This window comes from Carettochelys insculpta, chromosome 27 (genome assembly GCF_033958435.1).
Source record: "Carettochelys insculpta isolate YL-2023 chromosome 27, ASM3395843v1, whole genome shotgun sequence".
Lineage (NCBI taxonomy): Eukaryota > Metazoa > Chordata > Testudines > Carettochelyidae > Carettochelys > Carettochelys insculpta.
The window spans coordinates 7,470,976-7,496,296 of record NC_134163.1 but is presented as its reverse complement, the minus strand read 5'-3'; the positions used below and the strand labels follow the sequence as shown (position 1 = coordinate 7,496,296).

General features: G+C 46.8%; 2 protein-coding genes across 3 annotated transcripts in view; one reads left to right on the top strand and one right to left on the bottom strand.

The window, feature by feature from the left end:
• The window catches only part of RANBP3 (RAN binding protein 3), a 145,632-nt gene extending 132,750 nt beyond the window's left edge, over positions 1–12,882 (top strand). For both annotated transcript variants that reach the window (XM_074977951.1, XM_074977952.1), the window contains one exon: positions 485–12,882. In XM_074977951.1, coding sequence (XP_074834052.1) covers positions 485–528 — 44 coding nt within the window. In that variant the 3' untranslated portion in view covers positions 529–12,882. The remainder of the gene's footprint in view (positions 1–484) is intronic.
• A 230-nt stretch (positions 12,883–13,112) lies between these two features.
• VMAC (vimentin type intermediate filament associated coiled-coil protein) lies at positions 13,113–24,752 on the bottom strand. The gene is made up of 2 exons (XM_074978312.1): positions 24,454–24,752; positions 13,113–16,082 (listed from the first exon to the last, which is right to left on the bottom strand). The coding sequence occupies exons 1-2, from the start codon at positions 24,642–24,644 to the stop codon at positions 15,728–15,730; spliced, it is 546 nt and encodes a 181-aa protein (XP_074834413.1). The 5' UTR covers positions 24,645–24,752; the 3' UTR covers positions 13,113–15,727.
• Positions 24,753–25,321: the final 569 nt, after the last annotated feature.

Here is a 25,321-nt window from a genome sequence, read left to right as displayed (position 1 = left end):
TGGCTTCCAAAGTCTTTTCAAACCTTGCATTTCTATAAGAGAGACGTGGGTGAGGATGTTTCCGGGCGACCAGACAAGAACAGGTGGGAGATATGTAATTTGTCAGGAACTGGGGACGGGCCCAGTGAAGGAATGACAAAAAGAGATTTTTGGCTCTAGTCTCATCTTAAAATCTTAAGACTGAGATTCCTCCATGGGCTTTTACAGCTGGGTACTCTAGGACAGTGTTTCTCACCCTTTTTTATAGCAGGGACTGGCTTGCTGCCATCCTAAGCCAGGTCAGCAAGGTGTCAGGGATAGGTTCCAGCCCCTGAACCCATCACCGAGAAACACGGTTCTGGTTGGTTGATTGGTGAGGAAGGCGTGGAGCAGTGGGAAAAGCCAGCTAGGAGCTGCATTCTATGGTTTGGATCAGAAACCAGCAACATTTGCTTTACAGATAAAACAAGTATTTCTTGTAACCATGATCTGTTCTTTGTTTCAGTTCCTAATGATGAAGGAGATGGGCAGAATATTGGCAGCACATAGCAACTGTGAGCCCATTTGCCTGCAAGGCTGCTGCAAACCCTATCTTGCAGGCACCTCTGTGGATATCCCCAGACCAGCGATTGTTCCAGGCAGTGCTGAAGGCTCCAGGACTTAGGAACTGTGCATCCCTGTTCTGTCGGTTGGGGTTTTTTTGGTCTGGATCAGTATATTCCACAAAAAAGCAGACATGGAAACTGCCTGAATGTGGTTTGGGACATGAAAGCTCATCATATTGATGAGCAGAAAAATACCATTTTCCCTTTCCTTGTAATTGGAATGGCACATTATGACTTGTCACAGCTTTTCATTGGGACCTTTTGACTGTTTTTTCAGTAGTTCATGTTTTGCAGGCCTCTGAGATTGAACTTTCCAGCACGGTTCTCACTTGAATTCTTCTTTCTTAATTCCTGCTTCTCCCTTTTCAGTTCCTGCTGCCCATAGAGAAGCTGTGCTTTTCTCTGTTCATGCACTCACTCACTACTTTTCTGGCTTTGTTCCCTTTGGATTGCAGCGAGGGCAGCTTGCCTTTTTATTTTTTTTAAACCTTAATCCAAGTGTAATTAGTGCACACCATTGTCCTTTGTCTGGTGGGTCTTTACACAGAGGTTAAACAAACAAACAAAAAACATGTCTTGACAGGAAAGCCTTGTACTGAGTTAATAAGAGACTTTAAAGTTCACTGGACATTTTGTTAATCCTTTTCTTCTTCCCTCCCACTTCCAATATTATTTGGGGGTTTCTATTGTGCTGATACTTTTTTATTTTAGTTCTGAATAAGATGCTCTTGTGTGTTGAGAAGGTGAAACTATTGTTTTGTACTGTTCTTTTCGGTTACTATTTAAGGGAGAGCTAAGCCACTATAAATAATAGGTGTTGCATACAATTTTTCTTAGTATACTTATGTTCTTGCGGCTGTTACTAAAGCTTAGGCTGGAATATAGGTCACGCACCTTTCCAGCAACTGAAAAGCAGCTGTCTGCCTTTGAGATGGGCTCAGTTAGTGAGTTGGGCAAGCCATTACAAAAGACGTACATACCAAACAGCTGTTTTTATTAAATGTATGTCTCCTGTGCAGTTAGACACCTGCATTAGCCAGGCCAGCTGACTGACTCCCTGGGCTAGAGCTGGTAGGCTGTGTCTTTGCAGTGTAGATGTCTGGAGTCAAGCTGCAGCTCAAGCTCTGGGATTCTCCCAGCTCACAGGGTCACCAGAAGTCCCCAGTGAAATGACATCAAACCCCACCTCAGTGCTCCAGCTGACATTTTGGGAACCCAAGTCAGCTAGCGGTGGCCAGCTGCAGGTTTTCATTTTCTGTGTAGACATGAGTCTCAGTTCAGCAAAATACTTAAGCATTGTGCCTAACATTTAGTACATGAGTATCCATACTATTAAGGGGATTACTCTTATGCTTGAAATTAACACACCTGCTTAAGCATTTGCTGACCTGGAGGCTTTCGTTAACAAATCGCTTTCTGACCCTCCCTGTCCCTTTCTTCCTTCTTAGGTTTTCGCAATATGAAGATAATTGCTAGCTTTGATTAACTTGTTCTGAAGAATGATAAATCCTGTTTTGCCAAATAAAGGCAAAAAAAAGTGTTTTTCTGTGTAATTCTGAAGGGTTTCTGGTGTAACCACAGTTCATTTTGCTTTGTCATTTTCTAATCTCTCAGCCTTTTGTGTCAAACTCCCATTGACTTTGTTTTGGTAACCAATTCATCTAATTTCTGACCAGTAAAGATGGAACACACAGTCAGATAAGATCCCAGCATGTAGCCCACTTTCCTGTAAATACCACCATTTTGTTTTCTCTTATCGTTGCATATTCTTTGTACATTTTTATTTAGATTGGTGAGAACTAAAATGCTTCTTAAAAAATGCAGGAAGAAGAGGAGGAAATATTTAGTGCTAGAAACCTTGAAAATGGAAACCTGAGAGTTCTTGTAGCACAAAAGCAGCTGGAGAAAACCATTCACATTGATTAAGCCACCCTTCTAGCTTTTATATTAAAGAAAACCTGCCCCCGTTAGGAGTCCAAAATATATTTAGCTTGTTCTTTGTATTTTTACTGTTGTCAACAGCTAACTGGATTTTAGTTGCTTCTTTTCCTGATTTAGCCCATTGAAGGAACTCATGGTGTTCCTCTTTCTGGGAGTGGAAAGGGCTCATGATTAGCTGTGCCACTGCGTTTTGTGACCTCTCTGGATTGTCTGTTCATGCAGTCTGTGGATATTATTTCTCCATAGAGGAAGTTGTCATTCTTGCCATGCACAAGCTGACTGACGTTGTCTTTTCATGCTCCTCACTAGCAGAAATGTGGTGGAATTTTAATCCTGTCCAAGTGTTTATCTGCCCCACACACTTTTTTGGAAATTTTGTTTTGCATTGAGTGATCAGCATTTCTTTTGACTTTTTCTACAAGGATATCCAAATGAATTTAAAAGACTGTCAAAATTAAATGTTCAGAGTAAAGCTTCTGATTTCCAGCATAAAGATTATTATAGAAGTTGATAAGGTGTCTTTGTTGCAGGGCCTGACTGTGGAATACTACGTCATTTCCTGCTCCCAAACTCCACTCTTTTTGGAGGAGTGTGTGTGGGGGCTCACTTTTAGGCATTTCACAATAGTGTTATGTTGACAAAATCATTAACATACAGAAGAGTGGAATAAGCATGCTTGTTTTCATGGTATCCAGTAATACTAAACAGTTACCTACAGAGTTTTCTTAAAATCTAGCAGCTGTTTTTTGGTAGAACTTGAGTTTCAGCTAGAAGTCTTGCATACATGTTTATAGTATAATAATAAGACGTTTCACCCTAAACCAAAATCTTATGGACTATAAACCATTCACAAAATTGGCCAGAAGTTAATTTCAAGCCCTGTCCAGAAAGATATAGTTAGGTGAGATCTAAAATGTTATTACACTTTCTGCTTTAAGGCTTAGTAAACTAGTGACAAGTAAAACCGGATAATGCCCATGTGTTTTAAAAGATTTATGTAAGATTGTCATATCAGTTGTATTTGGAAATTACATTAAAACTTTTAACCAAAAAAAAACAAAAAAAAAAAACAAAACAAAAAACCAAAAAACTTAAGCTGTGTTGTATTCTGTATAGCAATGAGTGTTGGAAAGAAGAAAATGATTTTATTATTGGAAACAGCTACTTGTTTCCTGTATTTTTTTTGCCATGATATTTAGCTGTAATACTCTGTGTGTTCATGATACTGCTTTATCAGCATTGACAGAGAGGCAGTTCTTGGGGTTGACAGTCAAGAGTAACTTGACTGTAAATTTTGCAAACCACATTGTATATTTTTCCAGGACAAAAAATACATTAAGGTAGAGTTAATTTTGAGAATACATATCAGTAATATGGGGGCAGTGTTACCGAGATATTGTAATTATGGCCCAATCAAGTCAAACCTGGAAATTTAGAGTTCAGTTTACACTTACAGGCCAAATACATCATGGTACGGAAATGCCTGAACAAACTTAACTCTGCCTTGTAATGACACTTTCCAGTAAGGGTACACTTCTCATTAATGCATAGTAGTTTGCGATACCAGACTAGATTAAAATGATTTTTAGATATATTAGATTTTTCTTCAATCGCCTTTCAGTAGCTTAATGTGCTTGGATTTCTTTTTAATTTAACTTTAGTTTGAACTTCAGCTCCATCTGACCATAAGTCTGAGTCTTTTTTCTTTTTAAGTACAATTTTCAAACATGCATTGGAAACAAGAAACCAAAAGATGATGATGTTCATCATTGCTCATGTGCAGTCCAATAGGTGCACACTCACTGCATGCACAATAACCAGAAAGATTTTCCCCTAGCAGTACCCATCAAGTTGGTTGTGGAGCCCCAGGCACAGTATATAGGTACAGTTTATTGGACTGTGCTGACTCCACACCGTAGTTCCTCCCTACAGCCAGGGACACTCATTGGATCTCTTGTTCTCTTGCTCTGCAACATAATCCTAGCTCCTTTTTTTTCCCCTATTTTTTCCTGTTGATGGTTCTGCTGAGGGGTGGGGGTAGGATCTGCCCATCTTTTTGTTCATTTTTGTTCTTGGTTTTCCCCTAGAGCATGTAACAAAGAACTAAGAACTGGAACACTTGTTTCAAGCTTATGCCCAGAGGGGACCTGCATACAACTTGCCTCAAGTGCTCAGATGAAGGACACTTAACAGATAAGCGAAGCATTTGTAGGTGTTTCAAGCCCAGGACTAAATGAGAATGAGAGAGAGAGAGAGAGAGAGCAGCTCTTAAAACTCCTGCTATGGAGTCAGCACTCCATCCCTTGGTGCCAGACCTGGAACTGTCCTCACTGGTGCACAGCACACCAGCCTCTGTGCATAGCACACCAGCTTTGGTGTGGGACCCATTGGCATTGTGTAAAGAGTGGCTTATGGAGCACTGGTACCAGTTGCCAGCTCATAAGGTGAGATCTTCTACTTGCTTCTGGTGCTGCACAAGAAGCCCAGGTCAAGCAGGAGCTGGTCTCCAGCTCAAAAGGCTGGTGGCCATCGCATCTTGGTGCATTCCTCCACCTTAAAGGTAGTGTCACACTGCCAACTCTGGCCCCAAGCATGGGCCATCGAGTCTGGCCTTGCTGGACTCTGATGCAGACACTTTTGGGGCTACAAGAGACCTCATTTAGAAGAATGAGCACAGGGCATTGGCGCAGGCTGTGGTACAGTCTCCAGCCTTTGCTCAGGCTCCAGTGTGGGGTCATTATTTGATGCCTCCACCAGCCCAACCAATAGCGCTATCCAAGGCACAGCCTCTGCTTCCCTTACTGACCCTGGTACTTATGCCAGCACTGGCTCAGGTTCAGCACTGTGCCAAGCCAATCCCATTACAATGTGGCCACTGGATTCCAGCATCATTGGGCACCATCCCGCCGTGGTTTGGCTCCAAGTGTATGTCGAGTATGTATTATCTTTTGTAAATGTTGTTGTTCAAGATGTTTGCTCATGTCCATTCCAAAACCCACCCAACTCCTCTGTGTCAGAAAGCTGGCAAGAAGGAACTGAGGGGAGCAGAGTCCCATGTACTACACCATACAGGTGGCACTCCGGGGCGCTCCACAGCTGACCCAACAGGTAACCCTGCCCAGGGATGGGGGGAAACCTTCCAATGATCTTGCACACTGCATATGTACACCTAGTGGAATGGACACAAATAGCGCATCTTGAAGAGCAATAGTTACAAAAGGTAATTAACCATGGTTTACCATGTGATATTTTTAATGGTTTGAAAACATGTAATATCAACTTTAAATAATTGTTTCATTTTAAATAGGGAGGTCTAGATTCACTAGTGTGGTGAGTAGCCCAAAGCAGCTGGGAGGGACTAGGCAGTTAAAATGAGTTTGGAGCAACTTTGCATTCCCCAAAGCAGCATAAATTAGACAGTGTGTACCCTAATTTTCCCTGCCTCTTAACCTCCTAGATCTGGTGCAACAGGTTGGATTGTTTGTTCTAAAGAAGTATTTAAGATTAATGGCCTTTTATGTTGTCATTTGTGCAATTGAATGCTTATTTGCCATTTACTGTGTTAAAATTTGCTACTAATCACCTGCAGGGAATTATGTGAATATTTGTTCTTTCATGATGACCTATTGTTAAAGGAAATGAAGCCAAGCTGTTCTCGGAGAACGTGGTAGTCCACTTTACTGTCAGGAGCAATAATGGAAGTTGATGAGGACAACAGCCTTTTTTGAGGCTACAAACTACTTTTAGCAGTCCTGCTGAGAACAATTAGAATCATAGGATTGTAAGAGACCTTGAGGGGGGGGGTCATCAGGTCCAACCCCTGCTCAGAGCAGGACCAATCCCAACTAAATCATCACAGCCAGGCCTTTGTCAAGCTGGGACTTAGAGGTTTTAAGGATGGAGATTCCGCCACCTCTCTAGGTACCCCATTCTAGTCCTTTACCACCATCCTGGTGAAAGTTTTTTCTAATGTCCAACCTATACCTCCCCCACTACAACTTGTCCATTGCTCCTTGTTCTGTCATCTGTGACAACTGAAAACAGCCTCTCCTCATCTTCTTTGTCGCCCTTCCCTCCATCCTTTCAGGTAGTTGAAGGCTTCTCTCAAATTACCCCCCACCTCAATCTTCTCTAGACTAAAAAACCACAAGTCCCTCAACATCTCCTCGTAAGTTATGTGCATGAGCCCCCTTATCATTTTTTTTGCCCTCCGGTGGACTCTCTCCAAAACATCCACATCCTTTTTGTAATGGGAAGGCCAAGAACTGGACACAGTATCCCAGATGTGACCTTGCCAGTGTCAAAGGGGAAGAATTACTTCTCTAGATCTGTTGGCAGTGCTACTTCTAACACAACCCACTATGCCATTAGTCTTCTTGGCTACAAGGACACATTGATGACACAAGTCCAGCTTCTCATCCACTCTAATGCCCAGGTCCTTTTCCGCAGAACTGCTGCTTAGCCAGTCAGTCCCCAACCTGTAGCAGTGTGTGGGATTTTTATGCTCCGAATACAGAAGTCTGCACTTGTCCTTGTTAAGCCTCATCAGATTTCATTTGGTCTAATCTTCAAATTTGTCTAGGTCACTCTGGGCCTTATCTTTACCCTCCAGCATATCTACTGCTACCTAGTATCAAAACTTAAGCGTACTATCACCTGTGAATTTGCTGAGGGTGCAATCCATCCCCTTGTCTAGGTCATTAATGAAAACGTTGAACAAAACTGGCCCCAGGACCAACCCTTGGGGGACTCCCCTTGATACCAATCACAAACCTGATCACAAACCTATTCAGCCTGATGATCTAATCAGCTTTCTATCCACATTACAGTCCATTTATCCAATCCATGTTACTTTAACTTGCTGGTAAGCATACTCTGAGAGACCGTATCAAAAGTTTTTTCTAAAGCCCAGGTATACCACATCCACTGCCTTTGTCATCTGCACAGAGCCAGTTACTTCATCATTGAAGGCAATCAGATTGATCAGACATCATTTGTCTTTGGTGAATCCGTGCTGACTATTCCTCATCACTTTCCTCTCTTCCATGTGCCTCAGTGGCTTTCTTGAGGATCCCCTGCATGATATTTTGAGGGACAAGGTGAGGCTGACAGGTCTGTAGGTCCCCAGATTCTCCTTCCCTTTTTGGAAGATGGGTACTACATTTGCCTTTTTCCAGTCATCTGGGACTTCCCCCAGATGCCAGTTTTCAGAAATACTGACCAATGGCTCTGCAATCACATCAGCCAGCTCCTCCAGCACCTGCGCAACCACACATGTACTTTCCAAATTTGTTGATTTCACCTTGGGTCTCTTCCCTCAATAGGGAGGATGGACGAGAATGCAACTTGTGCCCCAACCTCCTTGATCTTTCTTCCCAGCGCCACATAACATGCAGTGACCCGCTGAAGGTCATTCTTAGCCGTATGGTTGGTTCCCATGTGATTTTATTGGTTTTGTTTTCTTTCTAATGCTTGTATCTTAAGAATAAATGTGGGGTAACTTACAACTGCAGCAGTGAGACTTTGACGAGACAGCAGTGTGTAAATATTAGCCTGTCTAAATGGTTTGGCTTGCCAGGAACTACAGTGTAGACAGACCCTGCTGTTTTGCAAAAAACAGGTGAGGGAAGAGAGGAGGAGTGACTGTGGATCTCCAACAAAGAGAGATGACATCTAAGGAGTCAAGAACCCCACAGTGTTTTACCTCAAGGGAAGATGGAGGAGGAAATACCAGTGCAGTTGCCCTGAACTGTGACTCTTGCTTTGAAAGGTTTTATTAGACCACAAAGGAAAGGCTCAGGGGACAGAATTTCAAAGTACTTGCAAACTCAGCAAGCCTCACAATAGTCATGGGAAGTGGGTATCGTCTCCTTTTTCTGGTAAGTAAATTAAGGCTCCAAAATTAGATGAGTTCCACAGCCCCATAAAAACCTGGGCTCCAATTCCTAGTGACCCCCTTTACCCCCTGCTATCTGTATCACTGCCCCGCCTGTTCTGTTTGTGTCAGATATGTCAGCTCTGCAAATAAGACTACTCTTGTGCAGCATGTGTGATATGTAAAGTTCATTGTCTTGTATCAGTATATTTACAATCAGCCACAATGGATTGGTTGAGGGTTCTTTTTCTACAGGTGATTTACCTGGTTAAGCGTGCAAACTGTCCTAGCTGCTGAGTATTTAGTATATCACTGCAGTGGCTGTGAACTGAACTAGAACATGGTGTTTCTATTTTTGCTCTCTGCGATAGATTTTAGCAAACTTACTTTAAAGACACAAGTAATTAGAAGGAAAAAATTGCTGACATATTTTCCTTTTAAATAGCTTCCAGCATGGGCAAACTCGTTCTGTTCATAAAGCAACCCAGCAGACTCCACTTCCTCATTCTTTGCACAAGCACAGCTGACTCTCAGCACCTCGTAAGTCCTAACATCAGCCAGCATGGATTTTTAAAATAAATCCTAGCAACTGCAGTGTCCTTGCACAGTGTTTGAGTTGATGTCCCTGAATCACTAGGATACACTCAGCTTCTATGGTTGTGAAAGATTCCAAGAACAGCGGCTGCCCTGGAACTGGCCGTAGGATTAAAATATGCTGGTAAAAGTTAGGGGTCTCTCTCTTTCTCCTAGCCCTGCTCACAATCCTGATATGTCCCATGCACTTCATAGCTCAGCTGCTCTCATTTTCAAGGGTGACTGAAACCCAGGCACCAAGTTGTCAAGCCAATGAACCAGGCACCCAGTGGGACCAGGCCTTGTTCTACAATCTACCTTTGGCTACAAGTGGTACATACAGTAGATGTGGTTAAATGCTGTTGTCTATATACTGGCAACAGTAGTACCTCTAAGAATTTGGATTATGAATATTGGAGATGCACATATCTCAGAGCTGCAAAGGACCTTGACAGGTTATTGAGTCCACTTCCTTGCCTTCTTGGCAGGAGCAAGCACCCTCCCTGCTGAATATTTTTTTTAAATCTATTCACCCCAGACTCCTAAAGGGCCTGCTGAAGGATTGAACTCTCACACCTGGATTTACAAGGCTAATGTGCAAACCACTGAGCTATCCCCTCCCCTTCCTTCTAAACAATGAGGGCTGTCCAGTGCTTAGGCCTGTCAGACTTCTTGCTCTCTGCCAGTGTCCTGGCATTCCAGGTTTCACATCTAAATGTAAATGTTTTGCTCGTCTTTTTGCCCCTGTGAAGTGACAGGTGTCTCGCCATCCTCCCCCACCCCAGCCGCAGTTACCAGGCAGGTTGGGTTGAGACAGGCTTCTTTTTTAGGGCACGTTTTCTAGCCTCTTCTCAATCTGGGGGGAGCAGAGAGGATCCTAAATGGGGTTGCTCAGTGACAGCTACAGCTGCTGCGGCAAACTTATGTCTCCTGCAAGCATGCAACAACCATCTTGCAGCTGCCAGCTCTGTGATGGGATATGAATAAAAACTTCTGGCCGCACAAGCCTGCCCCTGTTGTGACTCGCTGATCACCGAAGTGCTTGAGTCACAGGAATAAGAATGAAATGAGATGGAAGTGAAAAGAGAAAGATGTACAGGTGATTATCTAAGGAAGAGCCTGTGAATGACAGTTTTATGTGGAGAAACCATTGCACGTCAGCATCTACACAACGCTTAACCAAGCTATGGTTGGTGGTGAAGAGGTCCAAAATAATTGGGAAGCTGTCCCGTGAATCATAGGTCCCAGCAGCTCATCTGCTTGAAGCTAGTGGCTGTCCAGGTCGCTGCTCATCCACCATCTTCGCTAGGGATCTGCTATTGGCTGCTTGACACGAGGATGGGGAAATATGCTCCTCTCACCAGCCAGCAATATGCATGATGTTCGGCTGATTGGCCAAGATCAGCATCCAGTGTGCCTATCTCTGTTTCCCACGTGGCTATGGAAAAGCAATTGTATGAGTTGTGTGGCATGTGGACCAGTACAGTATGACCACCTAAAAGAAACAAGCAGGGCTGTCTCACTGCAAAAGTGCTAGCTTTCCACCAGCACCCCAAACACTCATTGGGGCCAAATAGTATAGTGAGAACTTTATTATACCAGTCACAAAGATAGAGCCTTAAGAACTTTACAGGTGTATGAGATCAGTGCTGATAAACGCAGAGCGTGCACACAACCAAATGTAGTTTTATTTTTCCCATTAGGATTTCACACACCACAAACAAACAAATTATTTTGTCCAATTTATCAGGAAGAACAAAGCAACAGCAAAATAAAAGCGCTTCCGTACAGCTTCCTGAAACCTCCTGCCTTGTAAGTCACTGAACACTACCACCACCCAGTTGCCTTAATGGTGGAGTTTCAAGAAGATTAAGTTGAACTCCATTGGTCCTATATTTCTCTTGCACCCTAATTATAAAACCTACAAGGAATCCTGTGGCAGTTGAAAGACTAACAGATTTATTTGGGAATAAGCTTTCATGAGTACAAAACTCTTCATACAAAGTGGTTTGTACCCAGGAAAGGTTACACCCAAATAAATCAGTTGTCTTTAAGGTATCATAGGAGTCCCAGTTGGTTTTTACAGATACAGACTAACACAGCTGTTCCTCTGAGCCTAATTATAAAGGCATGGTAACTAGTAACAGGAAACAAGCATGTGCGTGCTAAGTAGGGTTGTAGTCTCATAGTGCTGGGTAGGGAGTTATGCGTCCCAGACTCTGACAACTAAAAGAGGCATGTAGTGTAATGAGAAATTGGCTGAAGCTTTGAAAGGCTGATAGGCCTAAACATATCTTACATCCTTTGCACCAAAGCCATGACAGGAGCGCTTGTAGCCAGGATCAATTGTTTTAAATCAAAGCAATTTAAATCATTAGCTTAAATCATAATTTACATCACCAAAAATCATTGATTTAAATCAAGCTCCCAAAAAAACTAAGCTTGTGCTTACAGCGCACTTAATTTTGACATTGAACTCTCGGGCATTTTGAGAAATGAAAAGAATGAGAATCCCTTAGAAAAACTGAGTTATGCTGAAGTAAAACAGGATAGTGTTTCTTAAGCTTTTTGAGACCATGGAACAGCAAAGAATATTTTTATGCAGAACACCTATAAACATTTTCTTTAAAAAAAATTGCTGTCAGACCAAAAGAAAGGCAAAAAAAAAAACAAAAAAAAAACCTAGCAACATTTTTCAGCAAAAACAAAATGATGCACTTGAATCTGGTATCACAGCAATGAAGAAGCAACATTGAATCTAGTGTTAATAATGGGAAATATATAAAATATTTATATGTAATATATATAAAATAAAAATAACAAAACATCAATGTATTATTTTTCCAAACACTTGTGGCACACCTGCAACTTGTTTACAGGACACCAATGTTCTGTAGAACATAGTTTAAGAAATGCTGCAAGGGAATAGACTTATGGCATCACCCTTATGGTCTGGGGCCCTGGTGTTCCAAAATAAGGGGCATTTATTCTGTAATATAAAATTTAAAAATGACACTCAGTGGTAATGGCAACTGATTTCTCTTTACTGTGGGTTTCTGTATTGTACACTTGAGTAATAGATTCTAAACCTAGTTAGCAAGCCATAAGGCTTAGCTAAACTAAACATTTTTCTAGTAACATCCAACACAGCAAACAGCTTGGCAATTTACTTGCCAAATCACAGTGCACTAAAAGGCATGGAGAAAGTCTTGAAGAAAGATGTATTGCAAAGTGAATTATTTAAGTTGACCCACTCAGCCATATTCACATCGTTTTCTCATTTAAGCAGTTTTCCTTAAAATGTTTCATCTTTGCAACTAGGCCCTGTATCATCTTGCACTGCTTACACTTGACATTTTCTCTTTTTAACCAGGGAATGAAATTCTTCAAAATATTCCTAATTAGGATCTCTTATGCACAAAAGCTGAGTTTGGGTTGTGTGTGTGTGTGTGTGTGTGTGTGTGGCAAAATTGTTGGGGAATATGGAAGGCTGTGTGTTTGCTGACTAATGTCTTCCCTTTTCCTTTCTAGTCCACTCCACTGTTCCTTTCTATCCTGCCTCCATCCTTTTCTGTATGTTGTCTCTGCCTTTAAGAGTGTTTTAACTAACTCCTCTGCCGTGCTTGGACAAGGTGCACCACAACGTTAGCACAGAACAAAAGTAATCCCTATCCATCCTGTGTCTCTCTTTGCACTTGTTACTTGTTAGCTGGCAACGAAACAGAAATTGAAAGTTCAAAATTTTCAGGAAGCAAGAGCTAGTAATTAAGCTGGACAGACTAGAGCTATTAATTCATTTCTTTGATACTGTTAAGTGTATGATGAGATGTAATTGTAGCTGTTACTTTTAAATGATTTAATGGTTTTGATTAAAAAATTTTTTTAAATCTATTATCCATCCTGCCTGTATCTTAAACAATGAGAACTATTATTGTTTTGGACACAATTGTGTCAGTTGTCTTTCTTGCCATTGCCCAGCAGTGGGTCATTTGTTTGGGGCTGTGTTCTGAGCCCTTCTTCTCCACTGGAGAAGGTAGACATCTCACAACAGAGCAAAACAGTCTTGTTTGTTGTTGTTTAAATACAGATATCTGCATCTGAGTCAGACTGCAAAGGAATTTCTCACACAATATAGGGAGATGAAAAATTTTATTCACACCATTTCAGATGAAAAATATCCTGGGATATTTTGATTGCACTGAAATTTGATTGAAGGGACATCATATAGGCTGGACCTGACTTGCATAACATACATCACAAGAAATTGCACATTTACTGTAGACTTCAAAACATAATAATCCCTTATGTTTACATAGTACTTATCACAAATCACCAAGTGGCTTTATAAATTCTTCAAACACAGGTCACTCCATCCACAACTAATATACCATTCTCCCAGAGGGGTAGCTGAGTTAGTCTCTAAGATGTCAAAGGTCTGCTTGTTATTTGTGACACCTAAGACGAACACATTTATTAGGTCATGAGCTTTTATGGGTAAAACCTATGTCTCCGTCCATCCTGCGCCCCCAGCACTGTTCCTACATATCCCACAAGAAATAGTATTTCTTGACAATAAGTGGCAGGGAATATAGGGATGCAGAATATATTTACTTGACATAGCATTTGGAAATGCAAAGGAATCTTCAGTCCCCAGAAGACAGTCGGGGGCGGGGGGGTTATATTTATAAAAACACAGGAAATTCACTGTGGTGAAATAAATACATTGCATATGTTTATTACAGTTTATCAAAAAGGGAATGAACAGAATTACTTTAAATAAAAGTGAAATACTGTTCTCCCACTGAAGAATTATGAACAAGTAACATCCCATATAAAAGTAGGTCTTTATGACAGATATAAAAAAGCACTGAGCCAGCTACAGTGCATTGCATAGAGAGCTGCTATCAGTCAGGCTGCATCTACACTAGCAAGTTCTTTGGAAAGATTTTTTCAAAAAGACGATGGCTCTTTCAAAAGGTCCCATGGAATGTCTACACACAAGTGTTCTTTCAAAAGTAAATTGAAAGACTGGTGCTCCTTTGGAAATTGCTCTTCCCTTCCCATTTCAGGAAGAGAGCCCCCTTCCGAAAGTTGCTTTAAAAAAAAAAAAAGTGCAGATGCTCCAGTCTTTTTTTTCCCCCCCGCTTTTCCTTTCAAAAAAGCAGTCCTCACAGGGCCTGATTTTTTTGCTCCCTGGCCCATTCTTTCGAAAGAGCAGGAGCTGTGTGGAGGCTCCGTTTCGAAAGAGCAGATCACTCTTTTGCTCTGCTTTTTTGTGGGTGAATGCATTCTTTCAAAAGAAGTTCCTTCTGAAGAGATCTTCCAGAAATGGCTTCTTTGGGAAGATCTCTGTAGTGTAGACGTAGCCTCAGAATTTAAACAAGATGAATTTAGAAAAAGAAATCTAGTCAGACCTCAGAGGAATATCTACATGCTGTAGACAAATGCAGAGAGGAAACAGTCGACCACTTTGTGCAGAAGCAAATTTTCCATGCAGTGACAGGTGCTAATCTTAAAGTTGTAAGAGAAAGTATAGCAGAATTTTTAAAAGATTAAAATAGATTAATTTTTTTTAACCAAGCTTTAAATCTAATAGTGATTCAGTCAGAAGCCAACCCTTCTACCCAGTTACTTGATGATCATGCTTACTCTTTAAAATCCCACCACCAACTGTAGTGACTTAAAATTCTTACTTATGAATTTAGTATTTTCCCCTTCATTCCTCCACACTAATTGTAACAGACAAGACATAATCTGGAAAGAAGGTGAGTATCAAGAAAACAGATTCCTTCCAGTTACATTGCAAACCAGTCTCTAACCTAAATACTTGTTTCTTTCTTCCTGTGCTAACTCCATAGAGCAAAAGCAGAGATTTGATTCCTCTTAACTAGCAAATGTAATAGAAAAACAAAATTATGAACCTAAACAATAGGTTAGGAATGCAACATGTACCTAAAGCTAATGTAGCCAAACTTCCCAGAAAAGATAGCTTTTCGTTGATTTATAAAGTCTTGCTGAAACATGCAAAACTTTGGGCACTTAGGTTTTTCATTCCAAAAATTGCACAATATTTTATTGGTTTATAGACTTGGAAATCACATCTCAGAATCTGGTATATGATCACCCTGGTTGAATAAATCACTGTCTGTGGGTCTGATATATAACAGATCTGGATAAGAAGCAGCACTTTGGCCAACAAAAGCTGAAAGTCGATAGTGACACATTTGGCCTGCAGTGCTGGAGGACCTATGCATTCAGGCTGTGTCTCCGCTAGAGAGTTTTGTTGAGAGAAGGGGCCTCCTATCGATATAACTTGGGGAGTGTCTACACACTTAAAGCATTCTGTCAACAGAGTCTTGACAGTATTATACCTCCAAAATTTGAGGTATAACAATCTCTCAACCGAGTACTGTTGACAGAAGTGCAGTGTAGACATGGAGTAGTTTGGGTCAGAGAGCGAAACAAATACTGAAGGACAAGAGAATTAAAAGATCCCCATGATAAAGAAGCAGCAAACAGCTCAGGTGTGCTCTTTGATTAAGGTTAGTATGAACTCAGGTGCCTGGTATTGCACAGAGCCCACTTCCCTGAGTTCTCAATGAAGGAGGTATAGAAAGACTATGTGCAAGAATTCAGGGGATGGGGGACAGGCTGCCATCTGAACCTGGTTCTTTCTGAGCAAGATTAGAAAAACGAAAGGAAGTTTGAAAACCAGAACTGGAGTATTTGTGAAAGGTCATTTTCCACACTCATTTCACACTGTCGTCCCAAACTGGCTCATATCCAATTCCTGATCTTCCAGGTCACTTTCACTGAGTGAAAAGTCTTTGTTCTTTGATAACTGGTTGGTGATGCAGTTTGACTCCTGGAACTCGTGAACTGAAGAACTAGAATCACTTTGCATCCCTGGGAAGGTACTTAACTGTTCCCCTTCTGCCATGTAAGACAGAAGATTGTCTAGTAGGGGCCGACTTCTGCAGATCTTAGTCAAAAGATGACTCCTGTGCTTCAGCTGTACAATTAAGTCATCTTTGTTCTGGATCACATTCAACAGCTTCTGAATTGTCTCCTCAGATGACAGCAACTTCTGCTGTAGGGCAGTAATTTCTCTTAGAAAAAAACAGAAGAAAAATAGTCTCAAAACACAGCTACTAGTATGCACACAACTACCGTTCCTCATGGGACAGCTATGTTTGCCCTCATCTTAAAAGCCCAAAGGGTGTTTTTGGTTTAAAAAAAAAAAAGTGGTTACATAAAATGTTGAAATTATCCCTGTATAATTTCAAGCTTTCTGAATCACTCTCTCTCTCGTGTTCCCCTCTTTGGGTCTGCTGTTTATATAGCTCTAAAACAGCACTGGCAGTTCAGTGATACTTAAGGTTGGTTATTACTTTCTACTATAAGACCTTGTTTTTTATAGTGTTGCCACACTAACTTTTCAGACTGAAATTTCCCATGCTGGTTGAGTGCCCAGGACTGATTTTTTTTTTCCTCTTGACAGTTTCAATTAAAAAAAATCAATGGCAGCTGACTAAGCGGGTCTTTGCCCATGAAAGCTTCTGCTCCAAAATACCGGTTAGTCTATAAGGTGCCACAGGACTTCTTGTTGTTTTTCAACTGTTTTAGATAACTTTAGGGAAAAATACCTTGTTTGGCCATGTTAAAAAATTCTTACAACCATTTAATTACAAAGCCCTGGTAGCCCCTCTCTTCCAGAACAGGGCTATGAAATTTGCAAGGGGTGTGTGTGTCTGTTTTGCCGATATGACAACTTATGAATCGCTGACAACTGTCGTTTGCACATGTTCAGAAAGGGCTTGATACAAGTTGGCAGCTGAATTCTCCAAGCATTACATCTGTACTGAGAATGCACGTACAGCTCTGCCATGCCCACTGAAACGCACATATCCCCCACCTCACTGGGGCTGGAAATGCTCCACCCATTGCTGCAGGAGCTTAAAGAACTTTTCACATCCTTGCACCTCTGTTGGACCAACAAGCTCCAAAATATAGAGACACTTTATCCTTTTGCTTTCATCCTGCTAGCATCAAGGAGATGGTAGAAGCAGCCTTACTCATTCTTTTGTATCTGAAGAGCCAAGGCTAGAAGCAGAGGGGAACAGAGGGATAAGTGGATACGCATGTCAGCCAGGGAGAACAGAAGCAGAGGTAGACAGAAGTATCTGTAACCAAAGTATATGCTCCTCTGGAACCTAGAGCTGAACCCAGGATTTTTGAGTCTCAATATTCTGCTGTCAACAGAAAACCCACTAGCAAAATGGGGTAATTCTTCCCCCCCTAATTGCTCCACATACACAATAACTGCCTATTAATGCTATCAGATGTTCAATTAACACAAGTGGCACTTTGATTTAAAGATCCTGACCCTGTTAATGATCCATATGATGACCAACATACTTCACAGGAAGATATTTCTATTGTTCATTTGCTTTGATCAATCACCTTAAAAGAACACCATGATTTCAAAAACAAGAAGTCCTGTGGCTCATTATAGACAAGCAAATATATTGGAGCATAAGCTTTTGTGGGCAAATACCTGCTTTGTCAGATGCATTGATTCCAAAGGAAAAGTACTGAAAAGGTAAGAAATACCAGAATTAAAGAGCATGTGATCACATACTTTTTTCTCTGAAATGTGTTTTATTCAGTGTACAGGTGAACCATGCTCAGGAAATCACCATCACAGGAGGACTGAATTAGAACTGCAGTGGCACTCTTAAGGTTGATGTTTCTTACCTTTTTAATCCCTGATTTTGTAACCTCTATGCCCACCCCTGGTGTTTTGTAGCAGCATTTCCTTCCCATTGTTCTCAAAAAAATGACACAAGCTGTTTTAAATGAAGCTTTCCAAAAAGAAATTCCAGCTGAATAGTGACAGAGAAGTACCTGTGTTAGACCAGCATCTGATGAAGTGAGTCTTTGCTCAGGAAAGCTCATGCTCAAAACTTTTCTGTTAGTCTACAAGGTGTGATGGGGTTCAGGGGTCCCCCTGCACTCCACCCCATCCGCTGGCAGGAGAGACTCTCACTCAGCAGGTACAACAGCAGGTTTATTAGGCAACAGATGTCCAGTTTCTCACAGAAGCAACAGCATAGCAGCCAGAGACAGTCCTTCCAACCTGTCCTGGGGAGAAGACCCCGAGGGGTGCCCCTCTGGGATGTAGCTTCCCCCTCCTCAGGCTGGCTGCCTTCCAGCTCTCCCTTTTCCTAGCCTCCAACTGCCGCCCCCGATTCAAAAACCCAGCTCAGCTCCTCCCTGCTCTTTGTTCAGGCAGGGGTGTCACCTGCCAGTTGTAGCCCCAGGGTCATCCTTAGCCACTGGGAGCTGCTGCTTGCCTCAGACATCCAGCCTAACTCACACATGCACTCCCCCCACTCCATCACATCTCTCCCACCTTCCAGACCGCACTGAGCGGGGTCACTTAGCCAGTGACCTGGGGAAGTTCGGGGCCCTCCCTGCGTGACAGGGCATCGGCTATGGTGTTGTTGTTCCCCTTGACGTGGACCACCTCCATGTCGTAGTCCTGCAGGAGCAGACTCCACCGCAGGAGCTTGGCGTTGGCCCCTTTTATGTGATGCAGCCAGGTCAGGGGTGAGTGATCGGTGTACACGGTGAAACGCCGTCCAAACAGGTACGGCTGCAGCTTCCCCAGCGCCCACACCATGGCCAGACATTCCTTCTCTATGGCCGCGTAGTTCTGCTCCCGGGGCAGCAGCTTCTTACTCAGGTACACGATGGGGTGTTTCTCCCCTTTGTCATTCACTTGCATTAGCACCGCCCCCAGCCCCACGTCTGAGGCATCGGTGAACACCAGGAAGGGCTTGTTGAAGTCTGGATTTGCCAGCACTGGGGCCCTGACCAGAGCCTCCTTCAGCGCGCAGAGGGCCTCTTGGCACTGCTCTGTCCAGACCACCTTGTCAGGCTTTCCCTTTCTACATAGCTCCATGAGGGGGGCTGCGATGGAGCTAAAGTGGGGCACAAACCTCCGGTAGTACCCCACCATCCCAATGAAGGCCTGGACCTGTTTCTTAGTCTGGGGTGTTGGCCAATCTCTGACAGCCTCCACTTTAGCTGGCTCTGGCTTTAAGCAGCCGCTGCCCACCTTGTGGCCCAGGTAGGTCACCTCAGCCATTCCCACCTTGCACTTCCCTGCCTTGATAGTCAGACCGGCCTTCTGGAGTCGGTCCAGCACCTGCTTGAGTTGGGACACATGGTCCTCCCACGTCTGGCTGAAGATGCAAATGTCGTCCATGTAAGCCAGGGCAAAGCTCTCCATCCCTTTCAGTAGCTGGTCCACCAGACGCTGGAAGGTAGCGGGTGCCCCCTTGAGGCCAAAGGGCAGGACCAGGAACTCGTAGAGCCCCACAGGAGTGATGAAAGCCGACTTCAGCCGGGCATCTTGGTCTAATGGCACTTGCCAGTACCCCTTGGTGAGGTCTATGGTGCTGAGGTAACGGGCTCCCCGCAGCTTGTCTAAAAGGTCATCAGGCCTGGGCATGGGGTAGGCGTCCGAGACAGTGATGGCGTTAAGCTTGCGATAGTCCACACAAAACTGAACAGACCCATCTTTTTTAGGGACTAACACCACGGGAGAGGCCCAGGGGCTGGACGAGGGTTGGATCACCCCCAGAGCCAGCATGTCTTCAACCTCCCGCTCTATGTCCTGAGCCGTCCTCCCTGTGGCTCTGAATGGCACACACTTGATAGGGGCGTGGGTGCCTGTCTCTATTCGGTGGACAGCCAGGTCAGTGCGTCCGGGTCTGTCCGAGAACAGCTGTTGATGCGAACGCAGCACCTCTTTGATCTCCGTCTGCTGGGCAGGGGTCAGCTGGTCTGAGAGGGGAATAGACTCCAGCAAGGAGCCAGCTCCAGTCCTTGTGAGTAAATCCACCAAGGGATCATCCCCCTGCCCCTCCCAGTGTCTGCACACGGCCAGCACCAAGTTCTGTCTGTCCCAGTAAGGTTTCATCATGTTCACATGATAGACCCGGTGGCTGTGGGCCCGGTTCGACAGTTCCACCACATAATTCACGTCATTTAGCTGTTTGACAACCTTGAAGGGCCCATCCCAGGCCGCTTGCAGCTTGTTCCGCCGCACAGGTATAAGGACCATCACTTGATCCCCGGTGGCATAGGCTCGGGCCCTGGCGTTACGGTCATACCAGACCTTTTGCTTCCTTTGGGCCATGGAGAGGTTCTCCCTGGCCAGGCCCATGAGCTCGGTGAGTTTTTCCCGGAAGGTCAGTACATACTGTACCACTGACTCCCCTTCAGGAGAGGCCGTCCCCTCCCACTCTTCTCTGAGCAAGTCCAAGGGTCCCCGTACCCTCCTTCCATACAGCAGCTCAAACGGGGAGAACCCCGTGGATTCCTGGGGCACCTCCCTGTATGCAAACAGCAGGTGGGGTAAGTACTTGTCCCAGTCATGGGGGTATTGATTCATGAAGGTTCTCAGCATCTGCTTCAGAGTCCCATTGAACCTCTCCACCAGCCCATTGGTCTGCGGGTGGTAGGCTGTGGCCCAGGTGTGCCGGACCCCACACTTGTCCCACAAGCTTTGCAGTAGGGCCGACATGAAGTTGGACCCCTGATCTGTGAGGACCTCCTTGGGGAACCCCACTCTGCTGAAGATGGACAGCAGTGCATCTGCCACGGTGTCAGCGTCGATAGAGGTCAAGGCCACTGCTTCTGGGTATCGCGTGGCAAAATCTACCACTACCAAAATATATTTCTTCCCCGAACGCGTTGCCTTGCTGAAGGGGCCCACTATGTCTATAGCCACTTTCTGGAAAGGCTCCTCTATGATGGGCAGTGGCCTCAAGGCAGCTTTCCCCTTGTCCCGGCTCTTCCCCACCCTCTGGCAGGGATCGCAGGACAGGCAATACAGACGGACAGCTGCAAAGATCCCTGGCCAGAAAAAGTTCTGTAACAACCTTCTCCTGGTGCAGTGGATCCCCTGGTGTCCTGCGAGCGGGACATCATGGGCTAGGTACAGCAGCCTGCGCCGGTACTTTTGGGGAACCACCAGTTGCCTCTGGACCTTCCATGGCTCCGCTTTGCGTCTGGGAGCCCATTCCCGGTACAGGAATCCCTTTTCCCACAGGAATCTCTCCCTGCAGCCCTCCCCCAGCTGTGGAGCTGGGCTGAGACTGGCCAGTTCCCTCAGCTTCTGCAAGGAGGGGTCTCTCTGCTGCTCTGCCTGGAATTCTTCCGCTCGGGCAGGAGCAGATGCTACTTCCCCATCCCTGCCTGGCTCCAGCACCCCTGGCCTGTGAGATCTGGTTTTTGGGGGCCCCCTTTCTCTCAGGGTTGGCCCCTGTGGCTCCTGTGACTTTGGCTGGGCCTGTACCCCTGAATCTGGGGAGCGCACCCCTCATTTTCTTTGGCTACGGGTCAGGACCAGGGCACGAGGGCGTTCACCTTGCCAGTTCTCCAGGTCAGCCCCCATCAGTACATCTGCCGGCAAATGGCTGTGCACGCCCACTTCCTTGGGGCCTTCCTTCTTCCCCCATTTCAGGTGCACTCTCGCCATGGGCACCTTGAAAGGGGTCCCATCAATTCCTGTTATCGTCAGGTGGGAATCGGGTATCATGCAGCCCGGTGCCACCACCCCGGGTCGGGCCAGCGTCACGTCAGCGCCTGTGTCCCAGAACCCCGTGACCTTTTTCCCGTCTACCTCGAGGTGTTTGAGACACTTGCTCCACAGAGGCAGTGCCGCCCCCACTCTGTAAACTGGCCTCTGAGCATTTGGTCCCCCTGAGGAGCTGGTCTGTGGGGCGGACTCGGCCCAATCCGAGTGCCCATTGTCAGCACCACCCGCCTTGGCCGCCAGCCCCTCTGGCTTCTGGGACTCCACCCAGTTGACTCCACGACGCCCCGGCCTGCTCAACCTGTCTGGGAGCCTGGGGCATTGGGCTGCTCTATGCCCCTTTCGCCCACAGCGATAACAGCCTGGGTCTTGTTGTGTCCCTCGGGCCGGCTGCTCTGTCCGGGCTCTGTTTGGCTCTCTGGGGGGTGGGTGGCTGGCCCCTCTTTCCTGGGCTTGCCCAAGAGGTGGTCCCCTCTGTCGTACAGTTAGGGACCGGTCTCTCTGAGATTCTCGGTCTCTCCGGGACTCCCTCTCTCTCCGGGACTCCCTCTCTTTGTGGGGCTCACTTTCAAACCTGGCCCGGCTGTTTGTGAAGTCATCTGCCAGTTTCCCTGCATCATGTGAGTCCCCTGGCTTCCGGTCCACGAGCCACACCCTCAGGTCAGGTGCGCACATCTCGTAGAATCGCTCCACGACCGCCAGCTCGATCAGGTCCTCTACGGAATGGACTCCCATTCCGAACGCCCACTTCTGGTAGTATTGCTTCAGGCGGGCGGTTGTATCTACATGGGTTTCCTCTGGCCTCTTCTGCGCCTCCTGGAACTTCTTCTTGTACATCTCCGGAGTCAGCCCGAAATTATGCAGCAGGGCCTGTTTGAACCGTTCATAGTCCCCAGGCTGCAGCCCCACCAGCTGGCTGAGCACCGCTGCAGCCTTCTGGCCCAGCAAGGGGGTGAGGTGCCGGAGCCACTCATCTGGGGGAACCTCATGCAACTCACAGGCTCGCTCAAAGGCGGTAAGGAACTCATCCATGTCCCCTGGGTCCTGACACTGGGCCAGCACACGCGTCTCCAAGTGACTGGCCACCCCGAGCCGTCTGGCCCTCTCCCCGCTTACCACAGCTGGGGCCTCTTGGCGTCTTGCCTCTGCCATGGTTTGCTCATGCTCCCGCTCTCGCTCTCTCTCCTCACGCTCTCGCTCTCTTTCCTCCCGCTGTCTCTCTTGGAGCTGGCACTCATGCTCACGCTCTCTTTCTCGTTCCTGGCGCTCGTGCTCACGCTCTCTTTCCCGTTCCTGGAGCTCACGCTCACGCTCTCTTTCCCGTTCCTGGCGCTCACGCTCTCTTTCCCGTTCCTGGTGCTCCAGTTCCTTTAATTTCACCTCGAGTTCCAGCCGTCGCAGCTCTGCGGCGGGGGACTCTGCCCGCGATGGACCACCGCTAGCTGAGCGTGACCTGGCGGGCACCGCGTCTGTCTGACGGCGTCGAGCCCCTGCTCCTGTCGGAGAATCCGAAACGCTTCCCGAGGCTGACCGGCCACTTTCTGCCGGGACAGGCTCTGCCCCCCCGGATCGGTCATTCTTTTCCAGCTGTGCAATCAGCTGGGCCTTGGTCGCCTTCCCCACGGTCAGGCCCCTCTCTCTGCACAGCCCCGCTAGCTCTGCCTTCAGGAGTCGGGTATAATCCATCTCCCCGCTATCTCCCGGGATATCCACTCACCAGCAGCAGCTGCAGGAATGGCTCTGTTCCCCCTCTGGCTCTTGAGACTCCTTCCTTCTCTGGTGCTCAGTCAGCCACTGCTGGGAGCTCATCCGTGGGTGCAGTGCATCCCACTTCTGACACCAGTGTGATGGGGTTCAGGGGTCCCCCTGCACTGCACCCTGTCCGCTGGCAGGAGAGACTCTCACTCAGCAGGTACAACAGCAGGTTTATTAGGCAACAGATGTCCAGTTTCTTACAGAAGCAACAGCATAGCAGCCAGAGACAGTCCTTCCAACCTGTCCTGGGGAGAAGACCCCGAGGGGTGCCCCTCTGGGGTGTAGCTTCCCCCTCCTCAGGCTGGCTGCCTTCCAGCTCTCCCTTTTCCTAGCCTCCAACTGCCGCCCCCGATTCAAAAACCCAGCTCAGCTCCTCCCTGCTCTTTGTTCAGGCAGAGGTGTCACCTGCCAGTTGTAGCCCCAGGGTCATCCTTAGCCACTGGGAGCTGCTGCTTGCCTCAGACATCCAGCCTGACTCACACAGGCACTCCCCCGACTCCATTACACAAGGTGCCACAGAACCCTTTGTTGCTGTGTTAGTCTGTACTCCAACAAAACAAAACAGCAGAAAAGCAGCGCTTTAAAGACTAACACAATGATTTATTCTATGATGGGCTTTCCTGGGACAGACCCACTTCAGCTCAATCTCATTTCCAACCCAGACTGCCATAAACACAGAGGTCCCACCAAGAACTGCAAGTACACAGGACGGGAGGGGGAGCTGTCACCCGAGCCAGAGCGTGAAAACTGATTATAACTGGGGACAGGACCAAGCAAGGGAAAACACGGTCCCCTGCTGACCGGTGCTGAAGGGCACGAACCGATGCAGCTTTTCCGAGAATGCCCGAACGCGTTGGTGTCCAGAGCAGACCCACAACCCCCGCCCAGGCTTTCGGGCGTCCGGCCCTGCCCGCCTGCGCACAAGCCTCGCTCCGCTCCAGCCAGACAGGGGGCAGAGCGCCCGAGCCCGCCGCGGGCACAGCAGCGCCGGCTGCGCTCCCCTGCCCCGGGGGATGCGCCGCGCCGCGCCACCGGCCTAGCCGAGGCCCGCGCCGGGCGGCCGGGCTCCGCGCAGCCCCGGGCCGGCGCCGCGGCACGGCGAGGGCGGGCGCTACCTGTCCTTGGCCGCCCCCAGCTCCAGCAGCGCCGCGCGCAGCTCGCCGTCCTTGCGGATGAGGCTCTCCGCCTGGCCGCGCACCGTGCGCTCGGCCGCGCCCAGCCGCCCCTCCAGCTCCGCCACGCGCCCGTGCAGCGCCGCCAGGTGCGCGTTGGCCTCGCGGATCTGCACGACCGGCGGCGCCGACATGTCAACCGGGCCGCCGCGGCGCCCGGCTCCCGCCCAGCCGGCCCCGGGCAGGGGCGGTGCCAGGAAGGCCCCGCCCCAGGCAGCTCGCTCCGTCCGCGGAGCCCTGGCTTTGGGAGTCCCCCGGACAGCAGGCCCTGGCCCCCGGGGGTGCGGCCCTGTAGAGACACGGGGTGGAGCAGGCGGGTGGGACCCCGGCCAGAGGGCGGGCGGTTTGGGGGCGGGGCAACCAAGGAAGAGGGGTGCTTTGGGCGCACGTAGTGGGGGCGGGGTGCGAGCTTGAAAGAAACTCTTTGGCCCAGTTTCATCTCCCCTCACTTCAGGTAGCACCAGTGTGACCCGCTTAGAGGGCAGCCGGCAAAGCAACATGCAAAAAGTGGGATCTCTGCAGCTTCTGATTTACCTTCCTAAAAAGGGATGAGATTTGGAGGCTCTTTTCTGGGCTAGCGGGGCGCTGCAGCTACTCCGTATTCCTTCCCCAGAAGGAGACACACGCTTTTGGCTGAAAGGAGATGGTCTGCGGTTTCATTGGGACACGACTTCCAGAGAGGTAGCCGAGTGAGTCTGTAGCTTCGAAAACAACAAGAAGTCCTGTGGCACCCTATAGACAGGGCAGGTCTTTGCCCATAAAAGTTTACACTGCGAAATATAAAGCAGCAGTAACGTAGCACTTTACAGAC